The 24423-nt window shown below is 39.6% G+C and overlaps 1 protein-coding gene across 1 annotated transcript in view; it reads left to right on the top strand.

Moving 5' to 3' along the window:
* The first annotated feature begins 4581 nt into the window (after positions 1-4581).
* Positions 4582-24423, top strand: part of si:dkeyp-77h1.4 — a 40629-nt gene continuing 20787 nt past the window's right edge. Inside the window, exons 1-3 of the mRNA XM_034174446.1 lie at positions 4582-4722; positions 16349-16369; positions 16490-16765. Of these exons, the coding sequence (XP_034030337.1) occupies positions 4623-4722; positions 16349-16369; positions 16490-16765 (397 nt within the window). The 5' untranslated portion in view covers positions 4582-4622. The remainder of the gene's footprint in view (positions 4723-16348; positions 16370-16489; positions 16766-24423) is intronic.

Genomic DNA, 24423 nt, shown 5'->3' with positions numbered 1-24423 from the left:
CAATCATTTCCACATAAATTCAGCATTATTTCTTCATAAAAGACGGAGGAAGCGATCAGAGCTGCACAGCTACACGAGCTGCTAGCTGATGCGTTCACTGCGCATAGTCATTTCAAAGCGTCACAGAGTATTGGCTCGTTTCTGCTTAAAACGGCTTCAGTTTCTGCTTAAAATTGACTGTAGAATGATTTGATTTGTCATCTGATGGTTAATAATCCCCTTAATCCATTTGATTGCTTTGGGTGAAGAAACTCTGTCTCAAAACTCTGAAATGATGCATGCACAGTGGAGGCAGGGCAGACCAATTTGTAGGGGCGAACTGTTCGGTCTGCGACAACGGTATTTCTTTTGGCTTCATTGTTTCAGGAAGGCACTTTTATAGTGGAGCTCAAAACCTGGAAATGTTCAAATACAAATTCAACTTGGCGCATACTGACTGAAAAATAAAATACAAAATTCTGTTTTGAAGTCCTGGAAAGGAGGTGTGGTAAACAGAAGCTTCTTTCATTTAATGCAACAGAAACAGGTTGTTTAATTATAAAGACCTGAAAATGTATCATCTCCCTGTCTATTTGTACTAGTTATGGCTACAAAGTTTGGTTTTAAAATACACCTGATGACTTATATTTGCAAAACATGTTCCCTTTAAAACTGATGGGGACTCTAAATGCAACATAGGATTCATTCTTTTTTTGTTTTGCTTTGTTTGAACTGGTAGGGTTAGGGTTAGGGTTAGGGATATTTACACACAATTTTTTTTTTGGTAGCTGGAGAAGGCCCAAGAGGATGCCCACGTATCACCTGGCCGAGACATATAGATGGTTATTTTACACATATTGGAATGGACCAGTTGTCTGTCTGGGTGGTTCCCATCCGAGACCCAGGGCGGTTCTACTGTGTCATGAATGTGTCAAAACACCGGACCAGCACATGTTCCCAGACTTGAAGTGATTTGACTTATACTGTAGAAACATCACCTATAAATTATTTTTCTATTTTCCCTTCAAAATTGTATCCATCTTGTATTTGACATATTTTAATGTCTGAAGTGGTGATGCTAATGTGAGCCTTGAAAGTCTTTCACAAAAATTCTTTAACTGTTCCATCATGCATCATATTCTGACAGTTTTTGTTGCATTTCAGATTTTTCCTTCTGTAATGGCTTTGTCGCACCAAAGGGTGCCCCACCCCTTAGTTTTAGAAACCACTAAAGCTATTTATTTTTGCCTGAAATCTAAAAGCCTCTTAGGCAAAGGCAGATAAACTGAATTTACAAGAACTGGAAGATTCTTTACAGACAGAATGACTGTTTTCATGTGATGAGAGTGAGAGAGTTGAGAAAGAAAAGACAATATCTAAACTGAAGTTATATGTGATTGTTTTGCTTGAACAAAAATGGCAAACATGCAGTAAAGTTTAGTTTAAAGTATATGTGATTGTTTTGCATGAACAATAAATGGCAAACATGCAGTAAAGTCTAGTTTAAAGTATATGTGATTGTTTTGCATGAACAATAAATGGCAAACACACAGTAAAGTTTAGTTTAAAGTATATGTGATTGTTTTGCATGAACAATAAATGGCAAACACGCAGTAAAGTCTAGTTTAAAGTATATGTGATTGTTTTGCATGAACAATAAATGGCAAACATGCAGTAAAGTCTAGTTTAAAGTATACGTGATTGTTTTGCATGAACAATAAATGGCAAACACGCAGTAAAGTTTAGTTTAAAGTATATGTGATTGTTTTGCATGAACAATAAATGACAAACACGCAGTAAAGTCTAAAGTATATGTGATTGTTTTGCATGAACAATAAATGACAGACATGCAGTAAAGTCTAGTTTAAAGCATATGTGATTGTCCGATAACTTTTAGACCGATAACGTAGTAAACAAAGCTGAACAGCAGCAAACATTTCTAAAATTGACAATCAGTTGAGTACCTACCTGATAAAAGTTTCCTAACAGATGTATGGTTCCACTCTCTGCAAACAGAAAACAGCTGCTTCTATGAAGAACACTATCCTCTGCAGGCAAAAGAAAAACTGGTTTTTAAAAAGAAGAAAAAAAACAAAAAACAAAAACATTTCCTTTAACACCATACTGATATGCTGGCAATATCACCCAAGTCATCCAGAGGCATACATTTTTAACCTATGGTTCAAATTTTAACTGAACTAATTTTGGACAAGTTATTTAAAATTATTATCATGTCTGAAGTTTTATAAAGTGAAAATAACAGATATATGTTTTAGTTTTAAAGTAATGTGCTAATTGTTAAGGTTTTAGTGTGGACATGCTGTGCCGAGCAGTGCATTATGGGTAGGATTAGTACGTTCATGACAGGACAAATGCATTTCAGACACTCTGTTCAGGCTCCACGGACAACAGCATTAAACTCTAGTGCCTAAAACTCTCGTGAATATATTCTCTGGGTTTATAGACGTTATTGTATTTGCGTTTGTTAAATTCCACGCATCTTAAATGTCGCAGCAGACATGGATTATCTGGAATTTTGTTTTGGAAAGATTTCAAGGCCTCTACTGCCATCTACTGGCCAGTAGTGTTTATGGCAGTTCATGGCAGTATTCGTCCTGAAGATGAGCAGACACTGTATATTTTTAATCACGTTAATTTTTTTCAAACTTAATTTACAAAAATTCTTGATGGGAGACATCAAAGTTTAAAAATAAAATGACAAAAAAAAAAAAAACATTACAAGGAAACCCTCACGACGGGCGACCAGAATAATATCAAACAGATTTGATTTTCATTCGACCATACGATCAGCAATCAGGAGGTGGTCGTGAGATGTTAAACGCAGCTTGTTACTCCATGTACACTACACAATGCAGGACGCGCGATTAACCTGAAACTCGGTCCAAAAAATTCTCACATGAATAAAAAATCATCTGAACATTCTCACATTCTCTCCACATGCAAAACATGTTGTGATGATACTTCCAGGGCTCTGTAAAAATGCCTGTTTTTACAAATAAAAAAAGGAGTATTTTACAAAAGCACATCTGTAAACACCAACACATGACACACGTCACAGTAACGTGTTGGTTTACATAGTGAATGACTGAACCAATCAGTGTTTAGCAGATGCACATTTTACCCAGAATCCTTTGCGATCTGTCTGTGGTTGTTAGAAAACCTCAGAATTAGTGCATTATTCAACATTAAAAGATATATGTTATATTTTAACTTTGTACAAACGACAGAATTGACATTAATGTAGTTATTCTATCCGTATTTATTTTATTTATACACCAAACCATAAGTCAGTATGACTTTATTTTCCAAGACCTCCGCCTGACCGGAGCGGTGTGATTGATAGAGAGTTGGGCCTTGTGATTGTGCTCAGCTTGTTGTTGTGCTGTAAGGCGTGTAGTAAATAAGGACTTCCAGCAGGAGGCAGGATGTTCAAACATAGAAGTGTGGGCTCGTTGTTTGGGTCTGCTGTTGCTTTGATGTTTTCAGAAGTAATCGTGGTATTTAAACTGAAATTCAGTTTATTAGTAGTTACAAATATACTAGAAACAATACTGGAATTTATCGGTTATTGGTTATCTGTAACTTCCGATACATTTTTGGGTGGTTTATCGGTTTATCTTTATCAAAGATAACTTTTCAGTTATCTGATTATCTGTTATCGAAGTTAATTTTTGGTTATCTGTGCCCACCACTGAGTATATGTGATTGTTTTGCATGAACAAAAAATGGCAAACATGCAGTAAAGTCTAGTTTAAAGTATACGTATGTGATTGTTTTGCATGAACAATAAATGACAAACACGCAGTACAGTCTCGTTTAAAGTGCACACATTTGCCTTTTGAATGATGCTTTGGGCCATGTTGATAATGTCAGCTGTATATTCTTGAGGTCTTGCAGTGACTGTGAGCACTGCAGGTGTCTGCTCTTCATCCCTTGTGTGCTGTTTAAAATGAAACCGCAGGAACACTTCCTTTGCTCAAACCCCTTGATGTGTTGCCTCTGATGTCTCTACACAGAAAGAAACAGTTCAGCTCATCAATATCCCCTCAGTACTGCAATTAATCAGGATTCTACATCGTGCTACATCCACAAGAAGCTGATCAATTAAAGAAAAATTCAACATGAAAACTAAATGCATCCTGTTTGTATTTTGCAGTAGTTTTTTTAGAGATCATCTCACCAAAAGACAAAATATGATTTTCTTTTAATCCCCATCTGTCAGTCAGTGAACTACAGATATGTAGAGCATCGTGTGTGAGGAGCAGTGCCATCACAGACCAGCTGAAGCTCAGTCAATCCTGCTCTTAGTTCCCATTTGTGTTTCGGTAGAACCCACCGAGATGAAAGGAAAATCCATTGAAGCTGACTCATGTGGTCACACTCACACAGAAACACTTCATCTGATTGCACAGCACTCAAATAAGCAAGACGGATGTTGTAGCAAACAAATCTCCAATCAGGACCATAAGTATCTGGACAATGCCACCCCTTTTTTGGGTAATTTTGCCTCTGTACACCAGCATAACAAATTTGTAATTAAACGATGAAGATGTTCTTGTAGTGTAGCTATTTAGATCTATCTATCTGTGTGTCTGAGAGAGAGAGAGAAAGACAGACAGATTATGGAAATGAAACCAAACTTTCTTCTCTGTCCAGAAACAGAAGAAATAGCCAAGATGGTGACCATCACTGTGATCGTGTTCAGCTTTATACTCACTAAAGGTATGTCATTTTTTTCAATTATAAAGAATTCTAATCTCACTCTTTTTCACAGTATTTTATTAAAATACTGTTTTAAACATTTAGATTTTTTGTGTTTCTTATTGTACTGATGTTGAAAAGTATTTTGGCGAAATTGTTTGGAAAGTGTTGTACAGAGACTGTTGTTATTTTTCTTATTGTTGTTGTTGAAGAATGTCAGTGATTGTGCAATAATCATTTTTTAATTATTGGGGTTTTTTTGGTGGCCAACTAAAGTAGTACAGTGGCATGAAGACATTTGGACAATCTCGGGTATTTACACACAAGTTTTTTTTTTTATTATTTCATCAAGTTTTAAAAACCAATTCAGCCTTCCTTTTATTAAAAAAAAACATTTTAAGTTTGACCTTTAAACTCACAATAAAAACAAATCTCTACAACATTATATGCATTAAATAAAAATGACAGTCAAAGTAATGTATTATATACATAAGTATGGACACCCTTTAGTATACGACACCTACATTATCAATTTTACAGCCCGTTTTCTTTTGATAAGTCAGGGTATGGCTCCATGAACATTTTTAAGTTACTGAATATTTCTTGGAGTTAATTTTCCCAGGATTTGGAGAAGCCTAGGAATGCATTATGGAAAATTCAGGTAGTGAATTGATGCAGTTGTGGACATGTTTAGATGCAACTTGGCTCAAAAGATTCAAGCTCAAACTTTCCCCAACTGTACATTTCAAATTTTATCAAACAATATGTGTGTTAATTAGAATCTAAATTTATTTCCATGTAAAGTTATTTAAAAACAATAGTTACTTAATAGATTTTTGTCCGTTTTTATTCACAAACAGCAGGGCTACTTGATGAAGATCCAATGCCAGTATTGATCACGATGGTAATAAAAATGTCATTAGCAAAGTCATGAGATGGACCCTGTCTCAGCTAATGTAAAAAGGAATCATTCAGCAGACAACCTAGGATAACCTTTGACCATAAAAGTGGATCAGGAGGTCACCATAGTTCACTGCTTGTCCAGTGGTTAAAGGTTCCTGGAGATAATTCAGTACTTTATTGTAAATTTACAAAATTATGGCCATTAAACTCACAGGGAAAACAAATTATTACAACATGACATAAACATTGAAAAGCATCAGAGGACTGCTGCATACCCTGCACACAGAGATATATTATGAATTATGAATATTTACTGTCAGCAGTACATGGAGTGAGCTTCGAGGGACCACACATACAGTTGTGGTAAGTTTACATACACTCATCATGGCTTTTAATGATGTCTTTATATATACAGTGAGGAAAATAAGTATTTGAACACCCTGCGGTTTTGCAAGTTCTCCCACTTAGAAATCATGGAGGGGTCTGAAATTTTCATGTTAGGTGCACGTCCACTGTGAGAGACATAATCTAAAAAAAAAAAATCCGGAAATCACAATGTATGATTTTTTAATAATTTATTTGTATGTTACTGCTGCAAATAAGTATTGAACACCTGCCAATCAGCAAGAATTCTGGCTCACACAGACCTGTTAATTTCTCTTTAAGAAGCCCTCTTATTCTGCACTCTTTACCTGTATTAATTGCACCTGTTTGAACTTGTTACCTGTATAAGACACCTGTTCACACAATCAATCAATCAATCACACTCCAACCTGTCCACCATAGCCAAGACCAAACAGCTGCCTAAGGACACCAGGGACAAAAGTGTAGACCTGCACAAGGCTGGGATGGACTACAGGACAACAGGCAAGCAGCTTGGTAGAAGACAACAACTGATTATTTATTAGAAAGTGGAAGAAACACAAGATGACTGTCAATCTCCCTCGGTCTGGGATTCCATGCAAGATCTCACTTTTCTGAGAAAGCTCAGAACTACACAGGAGGACCTGGTCAATGACCTGAAGAGAGCTGGGACCACAGTCACAAAGATTACATTAGTAACACATGATGCTGTCATGGTTTTAAATCCTGCAGGGCAGCAAGGATCCCCCTGCTCAAGCCAGCACATGTCCAGGCCCATTTGAAGTTGAACAGTGATCATCTGGATGATCCAGAGGAGGCATGGGAGAAGGTCATGTGGTCAGATGAGACCAGAATAGAGCTTTTTGGAATCAACTCCACTTACTCTGTTTAGAGGATGAGAACAACCCCAAGAAAAGCATCCCAACCGTGAAGCATGGAGTGGAAACATCATACTCTGGGGGTACTCTTCTGCAAAGGGGACAGGACGACTGCATCGTATTGAAGGGAGGATGGATGGGGTCATGTATTGTGAGATTTTGGCAAACACCTTCCTTCCCTCAGTAAGAGCATTGAAGATGGGTCATGGCTGAGTCTTCAACATGACAATGACCCCAAACACACAGCCAGGGCAACTAAGGAGGGGCTCCGTAAGAAGTATTTCAAGGTCCTGGAGTGGCCTGGCCAGGGTCCAGACCTGAACTCAATAGAAAATCTTTGGAGGGAGCTGAAACTCCAAACCTGAACGATTTGGAGAAGATCTGTATGGAGGAGTGGACCAAAATCCCTGCTGCAGTGTGTTCAAACCTGGTGAAAAACTACAGGAAACGTTTGACCTCTGTAATTGCAAACAAAGGCTACTGTACCAAATATTAACATTGATTTTCACAGGTGTTGAAATACTTATTTACAGCAGTAACATACAAATAAATTATTTAAAAAAAATCATGCATTGTGATTTCTGGATTTTTTTTTTTTTTTTTTTTTAGATTATGTCTCTCACAGTGGACGTGCACCTAAGATAAAAATTTCAGACCCCTCCATGATTTCTAAGTGGGAGAACTTGCAAAATCGCAGCGTGTTCAAAGCCAACCACCTCCTGTTCCGGAGCACAGCGGTGTTTTGCTGTATCTGTTAGCTGTTTAATCTGCGCAGTTAGATTGATCTAGTTATCTAGAAAACGATTTGTTTCCCCAGTGTAATCTTAACGTGCCTTAACTAAAGCACTCCCTCTGCTGAATCACCTCTAAATTATTTACACATTATTCACTTTGCGTGTTTTTAGGAATCCGCTAGCTTAGCGCAGCTACTAGCTCTCAGCCGATTTAGCATGGCGGCTTCTCCTGTCTCTCCCGCACTTTTCTGCTCTGGGTGTGAAATGTTTAGTTATTCCTCGGCCTCCTTTAGCAGTAATGGTACTTGTAATAAGTGTAGCTTATTCGTAGCTTTGGAGGCCAGGCTGGGCGAATTGGAGACTCGGCTCCGCACCGTGGAAAATTCTACAGCTAGCCAGGCCCCTGTAGTCGGTGCGGACCAAGGTAGCTTAGCCGCCGTTAGTTCCCCTCTGGCAGATCCCGAGCAGCCGGGAAAGCAGGCCGACTGGGTGACTGTGAGGAGGAAGCGTAGTTCTAAACAGAAGCCCCGTGTACACCGCCAACCCGTTCACATTTCTAACCGTTTTCCCCCACTCGGCGACACACCCGCCGAGGATCAAACTCTGGTTATTGGCGACTCTGTTTTGAGAAATGTGAAGTTAGCGACACCAGCAACCATAGTCAATTGTCTTCAGGGGGCCAGAGCAGGCGACATTGAAGGAAATTTGAAACTGCTGGCTAAGGCTAAGCGTAAATTTGGTAAGATTGTAATTCACGTCGGCAGTAATGACACCCGGTTACGCCAATCGGAGGTCACTAAAATTAACATTGAATCGGTGTGTAACTTTGCAAAAACAATGTCGGACTGTAGTTTTCTCTGGGCCCCTCCCCAATCGGACCGGGAGTGACATGTTAGCCGCATGTTCTCCTTGAATTGCTGGCTGTCTGAGTGGTGTCCAAAAAATGAGGTGGGCTTCATAGATAATTGGCAAAGCTTCTGGGGAAAACCTGGTCTTGTTAGGAGAGACGGCATCCATCCCACTTTGGATGGAGCAGCTCTCATTTCTAGTAATCTGGCCAATTTTCTTAAATCCTCCAAACCGTGACTATCCAGGGTTGGGACCAGGAAGCAGAGTTGTAGTCTTACACACCTCTCTGCAGCTTCTCTCCCCCTGCCATCCCCTCATTACCCCATCCCCGTAGAGTCTGTGCCTGCTCCCAGACCACCAATAACCAGTAAAAATCTATTTAAGCATAAAAATTCAAAAAGAAAAAATAATATAGCACCTTCAACTGCACCACAGACTAAAACAGTTAAATGTGGTCTATTAAACATTAGGTCTCTCTCTTCTAAGTCCCTGTTGGTAAATGATATAATAATTGATCAACATATTGATTTATTCTGCCTTACAGAAACCTGGTTACAGCAGGATGAATATGTTAGTTTAAATGAGTCAACACCCCCGAGTCACACTAACTGTCAGAATGCTCGTAGCACGGGCCGAGGCGGAGGATTAGCAGCAATCTTCCATTCCAGCTTATTAATTAATCAAAAACCTGAAAACTCCCTTCTGTCTGATCATTTCTTAATAACATTTACATTTACTCTGATGGACTACCCAGCAGTGGGGAATAAGTTTCATTACACTAGAAGTCTTTCAGAAAGCGCTGTAACTAGGTTTAAGAATATGATTCCTTCTTTATGTTCTCTAATGCCATATACCAACACAGTGCAGAGTAGCTACCTAAACTCCGTAAGTGAGATAGAGTATCTCGTCAATAGTTTTACATCCTCATTGAAGACAACTTTGGATGCTGTAGCTCCTCTGAAAAAGAGAGCTTTAAATCAGAAGTGCCTGACTCCGTGGTATAACTCACAAACTCGCAGCTTAAAGCAGATAACCCATAAGTTGGAGAGGAAATGGCGTCTCACTAATTTAGAAGATCTTCATTTAGCCTGGAAAAAGAGTCTGTTGCTCTATAAGAAAGCCCTCCGTAAAGCTAGGACATCTTTCTACTCATCACTAATTGAAGAAAATAAGAACAACCCCAGGTTTCTTTTCAGCACTGTAGCCAGGCTGACAAAGAGTCAGAGCTCTATTGAGCTGAGTATTCCATTAACTTTAACTAGTAATGACTTCATGAAGTTCTTTGCTAACAAAAATTTAACTATTAGAGAAAAAATTACTCATAACCATCCCAAAGACGTATCGTTATCTTTGGCTGCTTTCAGTGATGCCGGTATTTGGTTAGACTCTTTCTCTTAGATTGTTCTGTCTGAGTTATTTTCATTAGTTACTTCATCCAAACCATCAACATGTCTATTAGACCCCATTCCTACCAGGCTGCTCAAGGAAGCCCTACCATTATTTAATGCTTCGATCTTAAATATGATCAATCTATCTTTATTAGTTGGCTATGTACCACAGGCTTTTAAGGTGGCAGTAATTAAACCATTACGTAAAAAGCCATCACTTGACCCAGCTATCTTAGCTAATTATAGGCCAATCTCCAACCTTCCTTTTCTCTCAAAAATTCTTGAAAGGGTAGTTGTAAAACAGCTAACTGATCATCTGCAGAGGAATGGTCTATTTGAAGAGTTTCAGTCAGGTTTTAGAATTCATCAGTACAGAAACAGCATTAGTGAAGGTTACAAATGATCTTCTTATGGCCTCAGACAGTGGACTCATCTCTGTGCTTGTTCTGTTAGACCTCAGTGCTGCTTTCATACTGTTGACCATAAAATTTTATTACAGAGATTAGAGCATGCCATAGGTATTAAAGGCACTGTGCTGCGGTGGTTTGAATCATATTTGTCTAATAGATTACAATTTGTTCATGTAAATGGGGAATCTTCTTCACAGACTAAGGTTAATTATGGAGTTCCACAAGGTTCTGTGCTAGGACCAATTTTATTCACTTTATACATGCTTCCCTTAGGCAGTATTATTAGACGGTATTGCTTAAATTTTCATTGTTACACAGATGATACCCAGCTTTATCTATCCATGAAGCCAGAGGACACACACCAATTAGCTAAACTGCAGGATTGTCTTACAGACATAAAGACATGGATGACCTCTAATTTCCTGCTTTTAAACTCAGATAAAACTGAAGTTATTGTACTTGGCCCCACAAATCTTAGAAACATGGTGTCTAACCAGATCCTTACTCTGGATGGCATTACCCTGACCTCTAGTAATACTGTGAGAAATCTTGGAGTCATTTTTGATCAGGATATGTCATTCAAAGCGCATATTAAACAAATATGTAGGACTGCTTTTTTGCATTTACGCAATATCTCTAAAATTAGAAAGGTCTTGTCTCAGAGTGATGCTGAAAAACTAATTCATGCATTTATTTCCTCTAGGCTGGACTATTGTAATTCATTATTATCAGGTTGTCCTAAATGTTCCCTGAAAAGCCTTCAGTTAATTCAAAATGCTGCAGCTAGAGTACTAACGGGGACTAGAAGGAGAGAGCATATCTCATCCATATTTACCTCTCTTCATTGGCTTCCTGTTAATTCTTTAATAGAATTTAAAATTCTTCTTCTTACTTATAAGGTTTTGAATAATCAGGTCCCATCTTATCTTAGGGACCTCGTAGTACCATATCACCCCAATAGAGCGCTTCGCTCTCAGACTGCAGGCTTACTTGTAGTTCCTAGGGTTTGTAAGAGTAGAATGGGAGGCAGAGCCTTCAGCTTTCAGGCTCCTCTCCTGTGGAACCAGCTCCCAATTCAGATCAGGGAGACAGACACCCTCTCTACTTTTAAGATTAGGCTTAAAACTTTCCTTTTTGCTAAAGCTTATAGTTAGGGCTGGATCAGATGACCCTGAACCATCCCTTAGTTATGCTGCTATAGACTTAGACTGCTGGGGGGTTCCCATGATGCACTGTTTCTTTCTCTTTTTGCTCTGTATGCACCACTCTGCATTTAATCATTAGTGATCGATCTCTGCTCCCCTCCACAGCATGTCTTTTTCCTGGTTCTCTCCCTCAGCCCCAACCAGTCCCAGCAGAAGACTGCCCCTCCCTGAGCCTGGTTCTGCTGGAGGTTTCTTCCTCTTAAAAGGGAGTTTTTCCTTCCCACTGTAGCCAAGTGCTTGCTCACAGGGGGTCGTTTTGACCGTTGTGGTTTTACATAATTATTGTATGGCCTTGCCTTACAATATAAAGCGCCTTGGGGCAACTGTTTGTTGTGATTTGGCGCTATATAAAAAAAAATTGATTGATTGATTGATATATATATACACACACATGGTCTGTTAGAAAAGTATCCGACCTTATTATTTTTTTAAAAAACCTTATGGATTTGAATCACGTGTGCATGCATGAGTTTTTTCATGCCTGTCGGTTGCGTCATTCGCCTGTGAGCAGGCTTTGAGTGAGGTGTGGTCCACCCCTCACGTCTATTTTTTATTGCGAATAAATGTCTGAACGATTTGGAGCTTTGCTGCATCAATTTTTTTCCAGAAACTGTGAGAGACCTCCAGGTGGACACCGTTTGGAAAATTAATATGGCTTTCAGGGACGATTTTATGGGGATTAAACAGATTATCAATCAATCAATCAATTATCAAGCTGCTCTACCGCTTCTCTTTCCATGACAAAAACTCCTGTAACAGTGAAATGTGCTGTTCATTTTTAAACTGGATGCTGTCTTGATCCGGTATGTCCTCTGACTAGCACAGGAATTGTGAAAAGACGTGGACATCAGCACTTTTTCCGGCACATTAAGACAGAGGTGCAGAGGAGTTCCGCGCGTCGCGGTGCAGCCGCTCGGCGCAAAGCAACGCCGTGATGAAGCCTCACGGGACATGTTCTGGCATGTCCAGCTCATGCACAATCACAATCGGATATTCACACGACTGGGAAGCAACCGGAATCTGTCTGAAATCCACCTGAAAGCTGTCTTGAGAGACCAACACCGAGGTGGTTTTGTCCCGCGTAATGAAGGGAGCCGTGGCGCGTCCCTCCGCTTTTCTTTCCATGAAAAAAACTCCTGTAACGGTGGAATGTGCCGGAAAAAGTGCTGATGTCCACATCTACTGCCTTTTTGTGAAAGTCAGACGAGGTCCCGGATCAACAAAGCTTTCACGTTGGAAATGATCTGGTTGTTCCAGCGGGGTGTCAGCCTGTCGATGGAGGCTGGGAGCGCGCCGTGCTCTCAGCAGTTGTGGGCCGTCCTTAAAGCGGCAGTAACACCCTGTAATCTGTTTAATCCCCATAAAATCGTCCCTGAAAGCCATATTAATTTTTCGAACAGTGTCCACCTGGAGGTCTCTCACAGTTTCTGGAAAAGAATTGATGCAGCAAAGTTCCAAATTGTTCAGACATTTATTCACAATAAAAAATAGACGAGAGGGGTGGACCACACCTCACTCAAAGCCTGCTCACAGGCGAATGACGCAACCGACAGGCATGAAAAAAATCACGCATGCGCACAAGGGTTCAAGCTAGTCTGACGCAATCACATGTGATTCAAATCCATATGTTTTTTTTTAGAAAATAATAAGGTCGGATACTTTTCTAACAGACCTCGTATATATATGCGAGCATGTTGAGAAGATGGAGGGAATAGTTTGAGGAGCTGATGAATGAAGAAAATGAGACAGAGAAAAGGCTGGATAATGTGGCGAGAGTAAATAAGGAAGTGCAAGAGATTAGTAAGGATGAAGTAAGGGTAGCTATGAAGAGGTTGAAGAGTGGAAAGGCAGTTGGTCCAGGTGACATTCCAGTGGAGGCATGGAAATATCTAGGAGGGATGGCAGTGGAGTTTCTAACCAGATTGTGTAATAACATCTTGGAAAGTGAGAGAATGCCTGAGGAGTGGAGATGAAGTGTGCTTGTTCCTATTTTTAAGAACAAGGGTGATGTGCAGAGCTGGAGTAACTACAGAGACATTAAGCTGGTCAGCCACAGCATGAAGTTATGGGAAAGAGTAATTGAAGCTAAGCTTAGAAAACAGGTGAAGATCTGTGAGCAGCAATATGGTTTCATGCTGAGAAAGAGCACCACAGATGCAATGTTTGCTCTGAGAGTACTGATGGAAAAGTATAGAGAAGGCCAGAAGGAGTTACACTGTGCATTTGTGGACTTAGAGAAAGCTTATGATAGGGTGCCAAGAGAAGAGTTGTGGTATTGTATGAAGAAGTCTGTAGTGGCAGAGAAGTATGTGAGGGGAGTGCAGGACATATACAGGGACAGTGTGACATTGGTGAGATGCACAGTCGGTATGACAGATTCATTCAAGGTGGAGGTGCACTCTAAAAAGGAACTGCTGTCTCAATGAGAAAAATTGATGTAACAATTTGCATAGCTTTTTAAATGTTATTTCAACTTAGTTCTTTCAACTTTCAACTGGTATAATGCCACAAGACTTCTCTAGTTCAGTTGAAATAACTTTAGTTAAGTTCAAATAACTTTAAAAAAAAATCTATGCAAATTATTGCATCACTTTTTCTCGCTGAGACAGTGGCTCATTTTTTTGAATGTGGGATTACACCCAGGATCAGCTGAGTCCTTTCCTGTTTGCAATGGTGATAGACAGATTGACCTATGAGCTCAGACAGGAGTCTCCATGGACTATGATGTTTGCAGAGGACATTGTAATCTGTAGTGAAAGTAGAGAGCAGGTTGAGTCTAGCCTGAAGATGTGGAGATACACTCAGGAGAGCAGGGGAATGAACGTCAGTAGGAGCAAGGCAGAGTACGTGTGTGAATGAGTGGGAGCCCAGTGGAATAGTGTGGTTACAAGGAGTACAATAGAAGTGGTGAAAGTAGATGAGTTTAAATGCTTGGGGTCAGCTGTCCAAATTAATGGAGAGTGTGGTAGACACGTGAAGAAGAGAGTGCAGACAGGGTGGAGAAGGGTGGCAAGAGTGATTTGTGACCGAAGAATATCTGCAAGAGTGAAGGGAAAGTTTACAAGACAGCAGTGAGACCAGCTGTTGTACGGCTTAGAGACGGTGGCACTAACAAAAAGACAGGAGGCAGAGCTGGAGGTGGCAGAGCTGAAGATGTTGAGATTCTCTTTGAGAGTGACGAGGATGGGCAGGATTAGGAATGAACATATCAGAGGGATTGCTCAAGTGGGACAGTATGGAGAAAAAGTCAGAGAGATGAGACTGCAATGGTTTGGACATGTGCAGAGGAGGGACCAAGGGTATATAGGGAGAAAGATGCTGAGGATGGAGCCACCAGGCAGGAGGAGAAGAGGGAGACCACATACGAAGCTTATGGATGCGCTGAGGGAGGACATGCAGGCGGTTGGTGTGACAGAGGAAGATACAGAGGACAGGGTGAGGGTGAAGAAGTATGATGTTCAAGGGCATCATTAAAACACCAAAATTAGCAGGACATTCATGCCCATAATGAGTGCATGTAAACATCTATCCACAACTGTAGTTGAGTAAGATGTTTTTTATTATGTGCAGTATGACTTTGTATTATGACTTCTTTGTACCTTCATCATGAAGCCAAATACCATTTAGTCACAAATATTTTACTAGTTAATATGAGTTTTTGATCAAATCTGTAAGTGTATCAGTAGAGGAGATGTTATGGTAAGTTGTTTTGCTATATTTTACTTGACCATGTCAATGACCTTTGTCCAATCAGTTCCAACAGTTAATCATCTGGAGACACTAACCCAAGAAGCAAGTATGTATCCACATCACTTTTACAGCGTTTTTTTTGTTTTGTTTTTTTTTTGTTTTTTTTTAGACAAGTCAGGGGATGAATATGTAAACATTTTCAAATCAATGAATATGTCTTGGACTTCATTTATATCAGTCAGGAAATGCAGTGTGGTACTGTATGGTAAACCTGGAGGAGGCAGTTCTCTAAAATTGGCGTGACTATGCAAGAAAGAAATTAGTGAGAGAAACTAGTGAGGTAATTTCAAACTAATGCGGTTGTCTAAATATGAGGTGTAGTCAAGCACAAAGCTGGCACGTTCCTACCTTCCATCAAAAGAAAGTGCACTTCAAACTACCTAAATTCTAGCTCTGCGAGTTTGTGGTATTTTAAGAGTGCAGTATTCAGATGCACTTAACCTCAGCGGGTTCACCAAACTGGCTGTAACAGTGATTATTTAGTTGTACTAAAGGGTGCCCATACTTTTGCATTCCATTGTATTGGCTTCATTTTTACTTCATTTATAACATGTATTAAACATTTACTTTCACTGTGAAACTATGACATTTTAATATAGATAAGGCTGAATTATTTACTTAAATTTGATGCCATAACAAAATTTAAATGTGTAAAAGCACAATTTTTATGCCACTCATTTATGAGCAAGTTCAGGCAGACAACTCGAGCTGCTTTGTAACATGTGCACTGACATGCCACTCCACATAATTACCACATACATCCTACTAAAACATGCACTCTATATATAATCCAATAAACACTCCCTCCAAATTGGGTTGTCTATTTAAGAAACCAATTTCCCAGCTCCCCCCTCTGCCTATCATACGCTGCCACTGCTGCATCCGTATTTTGCTGCTACTATGCCTTGCCTCCACCCCGGTATCCACCTGTGGGTTCTGATTGGGAGAAATGTGTATATCTAATCTTTAGTCACAAACAAGCGTCTACAGGGAATAATGACGTCCGAGTCTAGATGTCAAACTCAAATTATGTTCTGCTGCTCCATTGAATGTCCATTAATGTGACTGGTATGAAATGTTGTAGTATTTAAATATTACTAGTATCAGTTATAATTTGTATTATATATATATATATATATATATATATATATTTGTGTGTTTTCACAGCTTTTTCTGCCCATGTGAAAGGTAAGCTTTAATGTACCTGATCACTGTGTGTAATTATGAGCTTATAATGCATTAATGGTAAACTATGAAAGTTCTTTACACATTTTTGTCAGTGCCTCTTTTTTTCTTCTTTTTTTTCAGCCAATACAGAATTAGTCACCTTGTTCTATGGAGAGGATTTCCACATTTTGTTGCCTTCCAATGAGACGGAGGTCACCTTTCGGAATCGCTCTTCTCCACGATCTGGAGACGTGGCCCTGATGCGGCGGGGCGTATCAGTCAGCAGCATGGTGAAACACAACAAGCTTCTTCGCCACCTGATTGTGGACGCCGTGGACGAGGGAGACGAGGGCGTGTATACGGTTAAGAATCCGGACAAGCCAGATGACATCAGACGCATAATACTTGTAGTACGAGGTACCAGATAATGCACGTGTGTAATACATTATGATTGATAATGTAGCACATCATGATAATGCAAGGCCTTGGATTCTTTGCGGGTCCCGCATCCGTACCCCCGGAGGCAGTGAGCGAAGGGAGAGCCCGTGCATTGTGTTCTGCGTGTGTCTGTTTCTAATCTTCTCCACCAGAATAAAAAAGAGAGTGTTTACACAGGAGAGAAAAGTGAGAAAATGTTAATGCCTGTTTGAGAAAAGTGTATAAAGTGTGTAGTGAGGGGTTTTACACGAAGCAGGATTTGCATAAACGCCAGACTAAATCAAGCACCGGTGGAAGACGTGCGTCGCTGTTTAGATGGGGATATTCCAAATGATACCAGTGACCATGTATACAGGAGTAACTCTGTCTGCTTAAGCATGTAAACGGATTATTCCTAATGATTCAGAAACCGGAATATTGACCTTAACCCGAATATTAACGTCATGTAAACATAGTCATTGTCTGTCTTCAAAACAGAAATTTTGATATGTCACAAAATATTTTTCAAATTTAGATTTTCGTTCACCCAAATTTAGTAACAGAAACAAAGTAGTAGTAAACATACTACCCGATTGTGGCTGATAAACTGTTAATTTTCCTTTTAAGGAAAGACTGCAGGTCTGCCTTGGTGGTTGCCAGTCTGAACCATATACGTATACAGTCCGTGGTCTGAACCCAAAGCAGTATCATGAACTCGCAACACTAACACATGCTTCCACACCTGACCTGTTGATCCCTCTGGGACATGGCAGGAGATCAACTGCAGTAGATGATCTGTTGACTAAGTAGAGAAAAGTGGCTTGTGTTACCATGTATCTGGGAGGATCCTTTTAAGTCCAACAGAGGAAGTCTAAGGGCCCTATCTTGACAATCTGTGGCATACAATGAAAGATGCATAGAGTGAATAGAAAAGGTAGCTTGTCCATCTTCACATTCCCGACTCACTAACTGTAGTCTACTGCACTGGGACTCTGCTCTTCACCTCTTGATTGTCTTTTGAGCCACTGGTTGTTGTGATCACTGGCCTCTGTATGTATAGAGTTGCTTGGCTGCAACATTTCTGTGTCTGCATGTTTGACAGTTTTACGTATGGCCAAAGCAGGTGGTCACCTCACTGAGTTCTGGTCTGCTTGAAGTTTTTCCTTAAATAAAAAAAAAAAGAAAAAAAAATGCTTGAGGGATTTTTCCTTACTGTTGTTGCCAGTGTGTTTGCTTAGGGCAGAGGTCTCAGACTGATTCCAGAAAGGGCCAAAAGGGTGCAGGTTCTCTTTGCAACCACCCACTCCACCAGGTGATTTTACTGATGAACTGATTCCATTGGCTCAAAGTAAAACCACTACTGCATCAGGTGGAAACTACAAATGCCTTGTGCTGTGTGCTGCTTTGTGCCAGGCGGAAGATTAGGTGCTGATTCTGGAGGCTGATGCTCCATCAAACCTGACAGTTAATGATGAGTTCCATTTAGCTGACCTTTACGGTTAGCCATCTGCACAGATAAGGAGCTGGCCACAGCCAATATGGAGACCTGCGTTCAAATCCTCCTCATGCTACCCGTCTGTGTCTTTGGACAAGACACTTCATCTGCATTTTCTCAGTCCACCCAGCTGTAAATGGGTAGTGGCCTCAGCTGGGGAAGTAACCTGCGTCACACTGGTTTTCCATCCAGGGAAAGTTGTAGAATCTCACCCACTTCATTAGGGAGGGGTGTTATTTAAAAAATTTTGAAAATCTATAAATGTTTTCATGGAATATGGAAATATACACAGAATAAACCATAGCAGGATAAATTTTGGGTCATTTGGTTCCAAAAACCCATATGGACGAAGCCAGTGAAGATATAAGGTTCAAAAATCGCCAAAAATATGGACAAAAATGTCATATCTTGAGAACTGCTGCACCTAGAGACTTCAAATTTGGCTCCAATTGTTGCTTGACCCCAAGTTTATATTCAACTTCTATGGTAACAATAAGTCTATCTGGTGTTTCGAAGAGTAATTGACAAAAAAACTAATTTCAGTACATATGTTACGATCAATTGTAACAAACAAAATCTATGTAGTTTTTTATTTCAGGAACATCAGTTGAGTATAATCATCACATGTAAAGAATGACATGGCCACAATGAACTAATTATAAGCAACAGAGTGGTTTTCTACGTCAACAGCACATATACGACACACGCGTTACTTGAAATTTTCAAACGCTCCGTCCATATGGGTTTTTGGAACCAAATGACCCAAAATTTATACTGTTATGGTTTATTCCATATGTATTTCCATATTCCATGCAAAAAATTTATAGATTACAAACATTTTTGAAATAACACCCCTCCCTAACTTCATGCCACAGAATTCAGAAATAAGCACGGGCCCGACGGACCTCGTGTTCTGTAGGACTTACACACCCACACAGTGGAGAGGTTTGTAGCTTGTCTGGAGGCAGCGATGTTGCAGGCATCCTCTCCTGTGAGGATCTGTCAGTTTATCTGTTTGAATCACATTGACGCCAGTAATTCACAGTTACTCATCCTGTTTGTCCTTTGATCGTAACAGACTGTATTCTGGTTGGTCTGAGTGCAGTGAGCATTGATGTACAGACACGCTCAAAGATTAACGCACACTCAGGGAGTAATAGCTCCGCATGAAGGTGACTGCAGCATATGTGGAAGATGTGCCATATGGAGCCAGTAACATCTTGTAAAGTGATGAGTGAGTGTGTGTGTGTGTGTGTGTGTGTGTGTGTGTGTGTGTGTGTGTGTGTGTGTGTGTGTGTGTGTGTGTGTGTGAGCATACAGAAGCTACCAGCCAGTAATTATGCAGTCCTTTAAGCACCACTGTGTTGTGCTCTGATTCCCTCCCTACTGTTTTCCTGTCTTCATCCTGTCTCTGATGTCGGCCCCTTATTTCACTTTGCATCCCTGCGCTCTTGTTTTAGCGTGATATTTCTGGATCACTGCTCCTTTTATTCTGTGAAATCTGTTCCCTTATTGCCACATCTGCTGAGGCATTTCATCGTCCTCACTCTCATCCCTTTGACTCTCTGTCCTTTCACTTGGTAAAAAAATAAATATAAATTTCAGTACACTGTCATATTTTTAATGAAAAAAAGTGGCAGCTGCATTTTCAAAATAATTCTGTAAAAATACAGGAGAAATATTTAAGTACTTTTCCAAAACTTTCTTGCTTCTGTCCCTCTCTGTGTCTCATGCACTCTGTGTGAGGCGCACACAGAGTGAAATTGAAGCAATTGCATTACTCCATCCAGACAGTTTAGAATAATACAGCTGTGTCCAAAATAATAGTGGTGTGTTTCAAAAAGTGAATAAAGCTCAGAATCCTTATACCTTTTATTTCTATAAATGTAAATGCATTGGGAACACTGCACATTCTACTCCAAATCAACACATGAAGAAAAAAAAAATATCAAATTTGTTATTACTTTAAAGAAAGTGAAGAAGAGAGATATTAGGCTGTTCAATATTTACTGTATAAACTGATAAATGCTTGAAGATTTAGCTTTTTTGTGAATCACTGAACTAATATTTAGTTGTACGTATAACCACTGTTTCTGAGAACTGCTTCACATCTGTGTTGCATGGAGTCATCCAACTTGTGGTACCTGTGAACAGGTATTCCAACCCAGGACAATTGGACTACATTCCACAATTCCTCTGCATTTCTTGGTTTTGCCTCAGAAACAGCATTTTTGATGTCACCACGTTTTCTACTGGATTAAGGTCCCAGGATTGGGCTGGCCACTCCATAATATTAATCTTATTGGTCTGGAACCAAGATGCTGCTCACTTGCTGGTGAATTTGGGGTCGTTGTCTTGTTGAAACACCCATTTCAAGGGCATTTTCATCTTGGCATGAGGCAACATGACCTCTTCAAGTATTCTGATGTATTCAAACTGATCCACGATCACTGGTATGCGATAAATAGGCCCAACACCATAGTATGAGAAACATCTCCATATCATGATGTGCGCTCCACCATGTTTATTGTCTTCACAGTGTACTGTGGCTGGAGTTCAGTTTCTTGCGGGTCGACTGATTCTGTCTGCAGCCCCTAGACCCAAAACGAACATTCTTGATTTCATCACACGAAATACTGGTCAATTTCTCTTTAGGCCAGTTAATGTGTTGTTTGGCAAATTGTAACCTCTTCAGCATCTGTTTTTTCAACAATGGGACATTGTCAGGGCTTCTTGCCCATAGTTTGGCTTCACATAGGCATCTTCCAATTGTTGCAGTACTCGCAGGTAACTTCAGATCTTCTTTGATCACCCTGGAGCTGTTCAATGGCTGTCTTTGGTATTCTGGCTATTTTTCAATCCATGTTAATGGCAGTTTTCCATTTTCTTGGGCATCTTTTTGGTTTTGGTTGCCATTTTCCTATTTGCAATCATTTTAGCTGAGCAGTCTATCATTTTCTACACTTCTTTATGTTTCGCCCTCTCCATTCAATTTTTTAATCAGAGTACGCTGTTCTTCTGAACAATATCTGGAATTACACATTTTTTAAAATTCTTTATTCTGTTTTTTAGACAACAGAGAATATTTACATTGTTTTTTAGATAGAAATTTGTTCAGTTTCCTCTGAAGTCCTCAATTTTAAACAGTAAACATAAAAATACAAACAAGGGAGAGATAATGATTGTAAAACAATAACAAAAAAGTGCCTACCGGCCTTCAAAGAAGCAAATAAAGAAATAACTTGAATTAAAAAACACTAGGACAAGATGGCATCATGTGGTTCTTGGATTGTCACCTCCATAAAGTCTGCACGTAGAGGTTTAACATATTTAACCCACCTCCTCCAATGTTCAATAAAAGCATCCTTCTGTAAACGTAAACAAAAAGTCATCCTTTCCATAACAAAGATCATTCACAATATTAATCCACTCTTGTATTGTGGGGGTTTGGGAAGGAGCCACTTTCTAGTGAGAGCTTTTTTACAGGCTGAGATCAGTATGCCGAACATATATTTATCACTTCTTGACTGAATAACAATACCCACAAATAGTGAAGTAAAATGTAGAGGCAAATCAATGTTCAGGATGTTTTTTTAGTGTTTTATGGCTCTCCATCCAAAATGGTTTTATTACTGGGCACTCCCAGAAAATATCAATCAATCAATCAATCAATTTTTTTTTATATAGCGCCAAATCACAACAAACAGTTGCCCCAAGGCGCTCCATATTGCAAGGCAAGGCCATACAATAATTATGTAAAACCCCAACGGTCAAAACGACCCCCTGTGAGCAAGCACTTGGCTACAGTGGGAAGGAAAAACTCCCTTTTAACAGGAAGAAACCTCCAGCAGAACCAGGCTCAGGGAGGGGCAGTCTTCTGCTGGGACTGGTTGGGGCTGAGGGAGAGAACCAGGAAAAAGACATGCTGTGGAGGGGAGCAGAGATCGATCACTAATGATTAAATGCAGAGTGGTGCATACAGAGCAAAAAGAAAAAGAAACAGTGCATCATGGGAACCCCCCAGCAGTCTACGTCTATAGCAGCATAACTAAGGGATGGTTCAGGGTCACCTGATCCAGCCCTAACTATAAGCTTTAGCAAAAAGGAAAGTTTTAAGCCTAATCTTAAAAGTAGAGAGGGTGTCTGTCTCCCTGATCTGAATTGGGAATATGCCAGTGGTCTGCCTCCTGACACCCACACTGTCTCCAACATTCACTATCCCCTCATGCAGTGTGATTTCTGCCTAGGTGAGATAAAAAAAAAAAAAAGAACACTACACTTCCAACCAAATTCCCTCCACAATTGGGAGTTTGTACATCTCCATACAAAATTCCACATACCTGACCAGTCCTCATTTGATATTGAGAGATTTCCCTCTTTCTCCCATTTCCCTTTAATGTACTCTGTTGTATGTTGTTTCTTAGTCATAAGACCTTTATAGATTTTGGAAATAACTCCCGTGTTTAAAGCATTCTGATAAGCATCTGTAAATAATCTCAGTATTGGATCCTCTAGATTTGTATTGTTTCTTATATTACGATCAAAATAGTTACAAATCTGAACATGTCTATAAAAATCACTTTTCTCAAGACCATATTTTCTTTTCAAATATTCAAAGTCTTTAAATTGGCCTTTTTCTGTTAAGGAGAAGAAGGTTGTTATTCCTTTTGTATTCCATGATTTGAATCTATGATCCATTTTGTTAGGTTTAAAACCAGGTTCAAAGGCACGCCATTGAATTATTTGTATTTTATCATCCAGTTTATATTTGTCTGTTATTGTCTTCCAGATTTTAAATTGAGCTTCTATTAAAGGATTTTTCACAGTATCTAGAAGTCCTCCAACATTCTTTTGAGCTATCAGTTCATGTACTGGGAGTTTTTTCATATGGGAGAGTTCAATATCTTTCCACCTAGTTTTATATGATGGGGTACAAATATTTGTCAAAGGTTTAATCTGGGTTGCATAGAAATAGTTTTTGAAATGTGGAAGGGCCATCCCACCTTCTTCCTTTTGGAGTTGTAAGGTTTGACATTTGACCCTAGGCTTTTTCCCCTGCCAGATAAATCGAGAGATTATTTTAATTTAAATCAGAGAATAGTTTCTGGGGGTTTCTTTTGGAAGGGCCTGAAATAAAAAGAGAAATTGAGGCAATTCTATGACTGAGACCGAGAGAAGAAATAGAGTTCCATCTAGTGATATCTTCTTTAGAGAAGAAATAGAGAAGAAGAAATAGAGTTCCTTAGAAATAGAGTTCTTTAGAGAAGAAATAGAGAAGAAGAAATAGAGTTCCTTAGAAATAGAGTTCTTTAGAGAAGAAATAGAGTTCCATCTAGTGATATCTTCTTTAATTTTTGTCATGAGGGGAGAGTAATTTAAAGCAAAGAGTGTCAATTGTATTTGATAACTTTATTCCCAAGTATTTCAATGAATTCTGGTCCCATTTGAAGGAGAATTTCTCTTGTATCTGAATTGGAGGTGAGTAATTGAAAGACATGATTTGCGTTTTCTGTATATTTAATTTGTATCCTGCTTATCTACTAAATGTCTGTAAAAGGGTCATTAATTCAATAAGTGAGCAAGAAGGCTGGGTTAAATAGACCAAAACATCATCAGCATATAGTGCCACCTTGTGGACTTCTTTATTTATACAAATTCCCTGGATGTTTTCTGTCTGTTTTATTTGTTGTGCAAGAGGTTCTATGTAAAGGGCGAAGAGCAGCGGCGACAAATCAATCAATCAATCAATTTTTTTTATATACCGCCAAATCACAACAAACAGTTGCCCCAAGGCGCTTTATATTGTAAGGCAAGGCCATACAATAATTATGTAAAACCCCAACGGTCAAAACGACCCCCTGTGAGCAAGCACTTGGCTACAGTGGGAAGGAAAAACTCCCTTTTAACAGGAAGAAACCTCCAGCAGAACCAGGCTCAGGGAGGGGCAGTCTTCTGCTGGGACTGGTTGGGGCTGAGGGAGAGAACCAGGAAAAAGACATGCTGTGGAGGGGAGCAGAGATCGATCACTAATGATTAAATGCAGAGTGGTGCATACAGAGCAAAAAGAGAAAGAAACAGTGCATCATGGGAACCCCCCAGCAGTCTACGTCTATAGCAGCATAACTAAGGGATGGTTCAGGGTCACCTGATCCAGCCCTAACTA

The sequence above is a fragment of the Thalassophryne amazonica genome, chromosome 7 (genome assembly GCF_902500255.1).
Source record: "Thalassophryne amazonica chromosome 7, fThaAma1.1, whole genome shotgun sequence".
Lineage (NCBI taxonomy): Eukaryota > Metazoa > Chordata > Actinopteri > Batrachoidiformes > Batrachoididae > Thalassophryne > Thalassophryne amazonica.
This window is presented reverse-complemented; position numbering and strand designations above follow the sequence as displayed.